The sequence below is a fragment of the Bactrocera tryoni genome, chromosome 5, assembly GCF_016617805.1.
Source record: "Bactrocera tryoni isolate S06 chromosome 5, CSIRO_BtryS06_freeze2, whole genome shotgun sequence".
NCBI lineage: Eukaryota > Metazoa > Arthropoda > Insecta > Diptera > Tephritidae > Bactrocera > Bactrocera tryoni.
Genome location: NC_052503.1, coordinates 59,678,521 through 59,687,670, shown reverse-complemented (window position 1 = coordinate 59,687,670; position 9,150 = coordinate 59,678,521). Strand labels below are relative to the sequence as shown.

At 32.9% G+C, this 9,150-nt stretch overlaps 1 protein-coding gene across 2 annotated transcripts in view; it reads right to left on the bottom strand.

Moving 5' to 3' along the window:
- Positions 1 to 1,793: 1,793 nt before the first annotated feature.
- Positions 1,794 to 9,150, bottom strand: part of LOC120776973 (failed axon connections) — a 32,671-nt gene continuing 25,314 nt past the window's right edge. Inside the window, exons 3-5 of one of the 2 annotated variants that reach the window (XM_040108067.1) lie at positions 7,907 to 8,241; positions 7,253 to 7,349; positions 1,794 to 2,601 (exon numbers count right to left, since the gene is read on the bottom strand). In XM_040108067.1, coding sequence (XP_039964001.1) covers positions 2,548 to 2,601; positions 7,253 to 7,349; positions 7,907 to 8,241 — 486 coding nt within the window. In that variant the 3' untranslated portion in view covers positions 1,794 to 2,547. Of the gene's footprint in view, positions 2,602 to 7,252; positions 7,350 to 7,906; positions 8,251 to 9,150 lie in introns of both variants that reach the window. The other variant, XM_040108066.1, reaches the window with a different exon arrangement.

Below are 9,150 nucleotides of genomic sequence, written 5' to 3'. Positions count from 1 at the left end.
ACCCTAAGATTTTAGGTGTAACTTTTGATAGTCTATGCTCCTTCACTCCTCATTCGACCCCGATTATCGCCAAGGTACAGAGCCGCAACAAAATCCTCAAGTCGCTAGCCGGCAGCACATGGGGAAAAGACAAAGAATCGTTGTCGGCAACTTACAAGACAATCGGCCAGCCGGTCCTCAACTACGCCGCTCCAATATGGTCGCCTGGATGCAGTGGAACGCAGATGAAGAAGCTACAGACTTGTCAGAACACTGCACTCCGGACTTCGGCAGGATCCCTCTTGATCTTTCCCATTGAACATCTATATAGTGAGACGCTTATGCTCCCAATTAAGGAGCATAATGAACTCCTCTTCATGCAGTTCCGGCTGGGAATTTTCGCAGAAATCACCGGCAGCCGCCTGTTTGGAGCGCAACCGCTTCCTAGGAACATTAAGAGGTCTTTCCTCAATTACCTCGACGACATCGAATAATACGCCGACCGGACTTCGGACGAAACTAATCCCCGACAAGCACTGATCGCCATTCACAGCGCAGCTATCAACACCGTCATCGACTACCTTCCAGTGAATGGCGTTCTTGGAGTCAAATCACCACCCATTGCAGACGAAGAGCTCGAGTTGGCGCGAGAAACGCGAGTGACTACTGCGCAGCTTCGTTCTGGATATTGTAGCAGGTTAAACTCCTACTTGTGCAGAATAGACCCCGACTTATGATATGTCCTTCGTGCATATAGTCTCCGCATGACACTGGTCACTTCTTTGCATGTCCCGCCAACCCCACTCTGACATCTCTCTCCCTTTGGTTCGACCCCGTCGGAACAGCACGTTTCTTGGACCTCTCGTTAGATGACGTCGACGACAACTTAGATAATCCTAACATGGATTGAATAACCGTTAAAACAAGAACAACAACATAATAAAGATATAGAAGTCAACCATTTCATTCTCTTAACATCTCTTTCCCCGGGGATTTACATCCATAAAAGCTTTGTATACAAGTTTGTAGTGATCACACTTACACTACTCCACAAATTTGAAGAATACAACCTATACGTATCTAAATGTTTGAATCGTATGTAAATGTATAATTGTGAGATATTTAAAGCCCACAAAATAACTCTTGCCACTTTCGGTAAAGAAAGTACATATTTACTCACATACCAAATTCTTAGAAAAAATATAATACACAAAACAATTTGGTTAAGAAGCATATTTATTAAATAAGATTTATGTTTATATGTTTATTATATAAAACACTGAGCTACAATAGAAATAATGTAGTAAAAACTTATAACATAACCTTTAATACATAATCCATAAAAATACTTGAATAATCTACAATTACATACATATTTTACCGCCACGTGGATGAAAAATACTTTGTCCTTATATTGTGTTATTTTATTTATTAATATTTTTTATTCATTATTATACTTTAATTTAATATTCATTTTAATTTTTTTATTTAATCGGTGTACACTTCATTTTATACACGATCTGCTGGATGTTATACATATATATATATAATATTATGTATGTATGTATACATAGGCCTATATATATGCGAATGATTTAGTTGTATGTGTATGTATGTTGGTTTCTTGTTTTTTTCTTTTTCTTTGTATATAAATTTAATTATATTATATATGTATGTATGCGTAATCAAATAAATACGATGAGCAAAATAAAGACAAAGCCAATAGTGGTAACAATTTGCATTCAGTTGTCTGTCTGCATTTGTTTACGCGTGAGTTTATGTGAATGTATTTGATGAATGTTTTTATATGTTTATTTATGTATGCAGGTGTGGTTTTTAAGTTATCTTTTTTGTATGGTATGTTTGTTTTTGCTTTTTTGCTTGACTGCATGTTGCGAAGTGCGTATGTGTAGTGCGCTAATGCAACTACATTCGCATGCATGTGTAGATGTACGTATTTTATGTAATGTTTGATGTATTTATTTCGAACTTTGAGTATTTTTATTATTCATTATTAATTACGTTCTTTTTCACAATGATTTCTTTGATTCTAGTAAGAAATTACAACTCCTGTAGCAGCATTTTATTTTGTTTTTTGTTTTGTCAACTTCCAAAACACAATGTTCATACGATATAATTTTTCTTCATTACATATTTTATATATTTGCACACAAATTATGTAATTGATTATAAAAAATAAAATTAATTACATTTAGGCTTAATGCATTACTGTTTTTTGTTTAAATATTGTTGTTTTTATTAATTGGGAGTGAAATAAACAATATACCTAATTATACAGTAAAAAATGATAATTACACAAATGAAGAAAGTAAAATGAAACAAAATTAGAAGTTAGAATCATCCATCATCGTCAGATGTTATTTCGCTTTTAACTAATTGCAATTTCTTATACATTATGTATAATTTCTTTATAATTTTATGCTAATCGTAATATATATAAAAATGTTTTCAAATTTATTGTATTATGCTTTTGGGTGTATGATTATTTTTGTTTTTGTTTTAAATGCATGTCCTTTACAGTTGTTCTAAGTTTACCGATATCGATATTTACTTTGTTTCCTCCTTCTCCTTATTCTCCTCTGTGATCTCTTTTTCATTTGACTGCAAATAAAGATTAAGAGATTTATGATTTAATACTATATATTATTGTGTTTGAAATACTTATAGGTATATAAGATAATAAGATAATTTATGTTATTTCCTTAAACTTAAGACCTATTGACTATAAATGTTTAAAAATCCGAAAAGCCACATTTGCATAACATAGACATAAAAGATATACCATGACTTTTACTAGGCATTAATATTCGTGTATTAGTTTAAGTAAAGTTACGCGTCTTTAACGAGATTATAATTTCACGACTACAGCAGCCATTCGACAACAGAATATCATATTGAATTTTAGGAGAGAATATCGTCTATATATCGCAGACAATTGTGTATATTATCAAATATTACGTATGTATATCAACCCTTTTTGTAGTAGGTACGTACGTGGAGTGATCTGCGACCTTGATTGAATTCATCATACCATCGACATGGATAAAGGGATGCCTAACTTATTCCGGGGTGAGAGCGTCTCAAAATTAGCGTTTCAGCATTGCTGCCAGATCGGACAAAATAATAATTTTTGAGCATTTAAATTAAAACATCCAACATTTATTACAACTAAAAATTGCTCTATAGTGATCGTTTACCATATGGAGAAACTATTAAGATCTCTTTATTGTATATTAAAACTGACTTTTGAACTTTAAGTATTTAAAATAAGACTTTTAGCTTGTTAGTTCTCTATTAAAAACATTAAAATAATTTTCTCTGCAAAACCAATACTATGCTGCACACATTACAAAAAGTTTCATCAATGAATTTAAATTTCGCATTTTCTTTCATTTTAATTGTTTAACATCTCTTGAACGAGGCAACAATTTCTTCCGTTTACATTTTTTTTGGCAGCATTTCAATCTGTCCGTTACATTACCTCAATTGGAACGAAAAGCAACATGAAGAAATTCATACATAAAAACAATCGATATGAGCCGGTCGATTGGCCACCAAGAACGTGTGATAACACACCTTTAGACTTTTTCTTGTGGGGATATGTAAAGTCTAAAGTTTATGCGAACAATCACGCTTCGCTTTGGAGCAAAACATCACGGGTGGTATTCGCCAGTTACCAGTCGAAATTCTCGAACGATACATCCAAAATTGGAAGGATGGACCATCTGAGACGACCATCAATCGGAAGAGAGATAACCTTCAAAAAATTAATGCCAAAGAATGTTCTTTCGAATGATAATAAACATTCTCCATTAAATTTGAAGTTTCTGTGTTTCTTGTTTTTAAGAAGTAGGGAAGGAAAGGTAAGGAAAGGGAAATGCATCACCCTTTATATCATTGGAAATAAGAGATGAGTTGGGCATACTTTGTCTACCCCGTCGATCAACACTGGTGTTTGAGGAAGCTTCATCGCCAAAAATTGAATTTAGTTCTTTGATGCACTGCTGCTGACAGGGATAAAGGGTTGCCCAACTTATTCCAGTTCAAAAGCGCCTCAAATTTAACCTTTTTTTTAACATTTCGCATTGTAGTTATTATTTTTTGCGTATTTAAATTAAAACACCCAACATTTATAACGATTGAAAGTTATTATAGCTTTGTCTCTCGCATAGAATTTAGTTTGGAGAAGACTTTAAAGAAAATATGTGTACTTTATTTTTTATTTATTAATTTACTAAAATTAATCTAAAAAAAAAATCGCTGCATTTTAAACAATTTTATATAATACATATGTAGACATTTATTAGTTATGGAATATTTTGTTTTAAGAATTTCCATTGCATATTGATGCAGTAATGTGATTGTACAAATGTTTGTAATTTTATTACTTGGCTTAGGGCAACATGTTGAAAAATGATATTCTCCATATCTGCTCAACCTCCATCTGCCAGCTAAATTCTGATAAATTTTAGCGAATAAAGCTGCTGTAAAATACATATACGTCGCTAATTCATTATATATTGTATATATTAACACAGTTTTGTTGGTTCGCAATACAAGTTTTGTGAACTATTTTTTCCACTTGATGACAATAATCAAACTATTTATAGGTAAGCTAATGACAATTTGGTGAAAACGGTTCAGTCAGTTAAATCTATCATCCAGTTAAGCTACCAGCGGCTAAGATAATATTTACCGTGTATTGAGGAAACAGCCTTTAAATGCTGCTTTCTCATAAAGTAAGAACTAAAGCTATAATATTAATATATTCCAATTATACCATTTTTTTATTGAGCAATGCTGCCTAATGCTACGAATAGTGCTTCCCAAAAATATAAGGGGGATTCTCTTGCTATTGTAAAAATCCTATACCGAAATATACAAGGTCACGAGAGCACCCATTGCAGAATCTAGTGATATATGAACGGCTGATTCTATCAATTTATTGTAAATGACTATTGTGCATGGCTATTGTGAATTGGCGCACCTTCTGCATTCATTCTTAGCAAAAAAAAAAACTGTAACAAATCTTTATAATTTAAATAGAAATCATAAAATCTATTTAAAATTTACCTTCCACAACAATTTAACGTCAAAATATGTATTTAAGTAAAATGACAGCTAGCACAGGGTTGCAATTATTTTTTTTACGTGTCATTGCATAGGTTTTGGTCTGATATATTTTACAGTCATTGCAAATAATTTTTTGCGTGTGTTTGTTGATGTGCCGTTGCCCCAAGAGGAAAATTCTGCAATTCTTGCAGTGTGCAAGGGTTTTGCAAGAGCAAGAGAATACCCCTATAAAGTTAGGGTTGTTAGCCGCGTTTTCAAATATACTGGCTTTTATAGTAATCCGCAAATAACAATCTTGTTTCAGTATACAACAGCAACTATTATCTACATATATAGTACATCTATTTACTTGTACGTAAGTTTTAATGTATCACTTTTTTTCGGGGTAAACTCCTAAACGAATGACCTATATTAGTAAAACTTAGCACACTGTGTCCAGTTTGATCCAAATTAAAATATAGGATAGTTTATATCTCAATAATATATATAAACTTTTCAGTATATTGCCAATAGAAAAATCTTTTTTTCTATTGCCAAATATTTATATCAATCATTTTAAAAATTAAACATTAAGTACAATTACTTGGTCTCTTATACCGGCAATAACATATTCGTCTTTATTTGTTAACAATATAACAATATTTTCACCCTATTGAATAGTTTTGTTTTAAATAGTATTTCATTTATACTATAGCCACAGCAACTCGTGGGCGGATCTTATAATAAAGATATAATTACCGTAAGCAGCTTTCTTTGGATATGCTTGATCGTGCGAATTCCGATCCACATTCATGCAGATCATTATAACCGCCGATGAGACATGGGTTTATGACTTTGACATGCAAACAAGTTAACAGTCATCGGAATGGAACCCGTTTTTAGTCGATCGAATAGATAAAATTTAAATTAAAAAAGTGCTCATGAAAAGTGTTTCGAGGACTGGAAAAACAGTTGGCATAAGTGTATTATATCTGGTGGGGATTACTTTGAAGGCGACAAAACAAATATTGATGAATAATTTTATATTTTGCGTTTTATTTACAATGGTATACTCGTATAAATGATACACGTGGCGAGCTGAATCGATTCATCTCTGTCCGTTTATCGGTATATGCGCGACCTAGTCTCTCAGTGTTTGAAAAATCTGGCATAGATTATTCCCCAAGACAACGGCACAATATCCGAGTGTTTTGTTCAGATCGGAATACTATAGTATATAGCCGCCAAAAAAACTGACAAATTTAAATTAAGAAAAAGATTTTTTTGCATCTTTTACGCTATCTTTAATGCTACAATAAATGTACCTGTGAACGGTATTATACCTTCGGTGCAGCCGACCTTAGCTTTTTATAATAATAATAAAAAACAAGACAAAACGTTAACTTCGGCTGCACCGAAGCTAATATACCCTGCACAGGTGCATTTCTTTTAGTAACTATGTGTTCAGTTTGTATGGAAGCTATATGCTATAGTAATCCGATTTGAACAATTTTTTCGGAGATTACATTGGTACCTTAGAAAATAATTTATACCAAATTTCGTGAATATATCTTGTCAAATACAAAAGCTTTCCCTACAAGAACTTGATTCCGATCGTTCAGTTTGTATGGCAGCTATATGTTATAGTGGTCCGATATCGGCAGTTCCGACAAATGAGCAGCTTCTTGAAGAGAAAATGATGTTTGCAAAATTCCAAAACGATATCTTAAGAACTGAGGGACTAGTTCGTATATATCCAGACAGACTGACAGACGGACGAGCAGACAGACAGACGGCCATGGCTAAATCGACTCAGCTCAACATACTGATCATGGTGATACTGGTGTTACAAACTTCGTGACAAATTTAATACACCCTGTTCAGGTTATAAATATAATTTATTAATACAAAAAGATACGTTGCTTAAATTATAGTTATAACAGCTTTTTATAATGCTTAAATAACGATAAATTAAATTAAATTTTATTTTATGATTCTTAAATTTATAATTTAAGACGAGGCAAATTCATTAAAGGTGATAGTGTCAGAAAAAAATCAATATTAAAAAGAGCAATTAATGGATTTCACAATTCAACTACCAAAAAAGAAAAACAGCAACAAAACAATAAAATGCCGTTTTAAACGGAATCGCTTCGTTATTATTAAACCATTAACTTTAAAATTTAATTTTTTTACATACCTTATCTTTTTCCATCTCCTTCTCATTCTTGTCGGAATCATTTTCTTGCTCGTTTGATTTCTCTGGCTCACCTTCCTTGCCTTCCTTTGTCTCAGGCCTAATGAGAAAGAAAAAATTGGAAAATAAGATATTATTTAATAAAAACATACATTAAACACATTGAAGACGACAGACGACAGGCAGCATCTGTCAAATACTAAAATACCCACGTTCTTATGGGTACAGTCATTTACACAACAGCATCACTTCAAGACAGCAGGCTTGCAGTTGCCTTGGATACCTCTAGTAGTGCAACTAATATGTGAACTGTCAAATTATTAAAGCCTAACGTGATTTAACCAACAGAAGCATAATATAGCTCTGATATATCATTTGCAATAACAATTGATGATTTAAAACAACTTAATCAACTTATTTACTTATTCTTTGCCAAAAAAATATTTTAGAACAAAATATTTAAATTGAAGTGAATGGTTTTATTACGGCAACAACGAAATTGTCTACATCAACTAATTGGTAAGTATGTCGTTGCCGTCTCCTTCAAAAAAAAAAAACAGCTTCAAACGTCATTTGCATACGATGAAATTTTTCGTGTAGTAATCGGCTATGTGTTTAAATGTAAATATGGGTAATAAAAATGAAATAATTACTTACTCTGGTTTTGGAATATGTGCATTCAAGTCCAATTTTGTGCAAATCTCATCCCAATCGGGGAAGCATCGCTCCTTCATTCGTGACACATGTCCGACCAAATTGGGGCATTTTTCGGTCATGAAGTCGCGCAATGGATACGAGATATCCTTCGACAGATAATGCAATTGCGACAATATGGCAAACGCAACCACATCCAAAGTGGTTGGCTCATCGCCAAAGAAGAACGGCTTGCAGTCCAACATTTCGCTTAACACCTTCAAATCGTTCTTGCCAAACTCCTCAATCTCCTCGGGGCTGTGTACGCCAATGCCGTGAGCCTTCAATTTTTTCGAACCCTGGAACCACTATTTATGAAAAATCACCATATTGCAAATTATATATATGTGGGGGTGGAATTCATGTATAAACCATAAAAATCAGCACTTGAGAGCACATGTAGGCAAAGTTTACCCATAGTTTAAGCAATTGTGTTTACAAAATTTCTACTGTCTATAGTACGGTTATAAGTATATTACAGGACTATATGTATGAATGCACTATGTGTGTGTTTACACTTTATTGCACCGCATGGCATAAGACAATTATGAACTTTCCTGTTTTTTTTTATGCAAAGTAGATAAGTAACTACAACATGTTGCTACAGAGTATAATAGTTCTGTTTGTATCATCTAAAACTTATCGAGATAGATGAGGAGTTATATAATATATACATAATTGATCAGGCTGACGAGTAAACGATGGCTTGAGTCAAAGTAGAAATATTGTGTTGAAACTTGGTACACATATTCCTTGGGAACCATTGGAAGTTGGTATTGCAGATGTATGATGCCCCGACTACAAAACGTCATTAAACGAAAATATATTATAATGCATATAATGATTTATGTTATGTTGAATGCAGTTGGTCTCGATCTCAGTCTTATTCTCATATCCCTACTTTTTGGTTGACTTTTTGCACATAAACTTAATATATTCAATTTAGACTTTTCGGTTAAGTTCATGTCAGATATATCTCATTTAAGGATAATTTTAATGTAGTTGCCATTGAATAATGAATGTTGATTCTTTCGCAACACTTTTGAATATGAAGTTTTGCCAACACCTAAAGGATTTCCCGGCGTCGATACTGAAAAGTTGCAAGAGTATAAAAAGTTCGGTTACACGCGAACTTCTTTACTTGTTTGTAAAATATTCATTTCATTTACGTTAATCAAATCTCTTTTGCTGATTTTTACTGTTTGCGG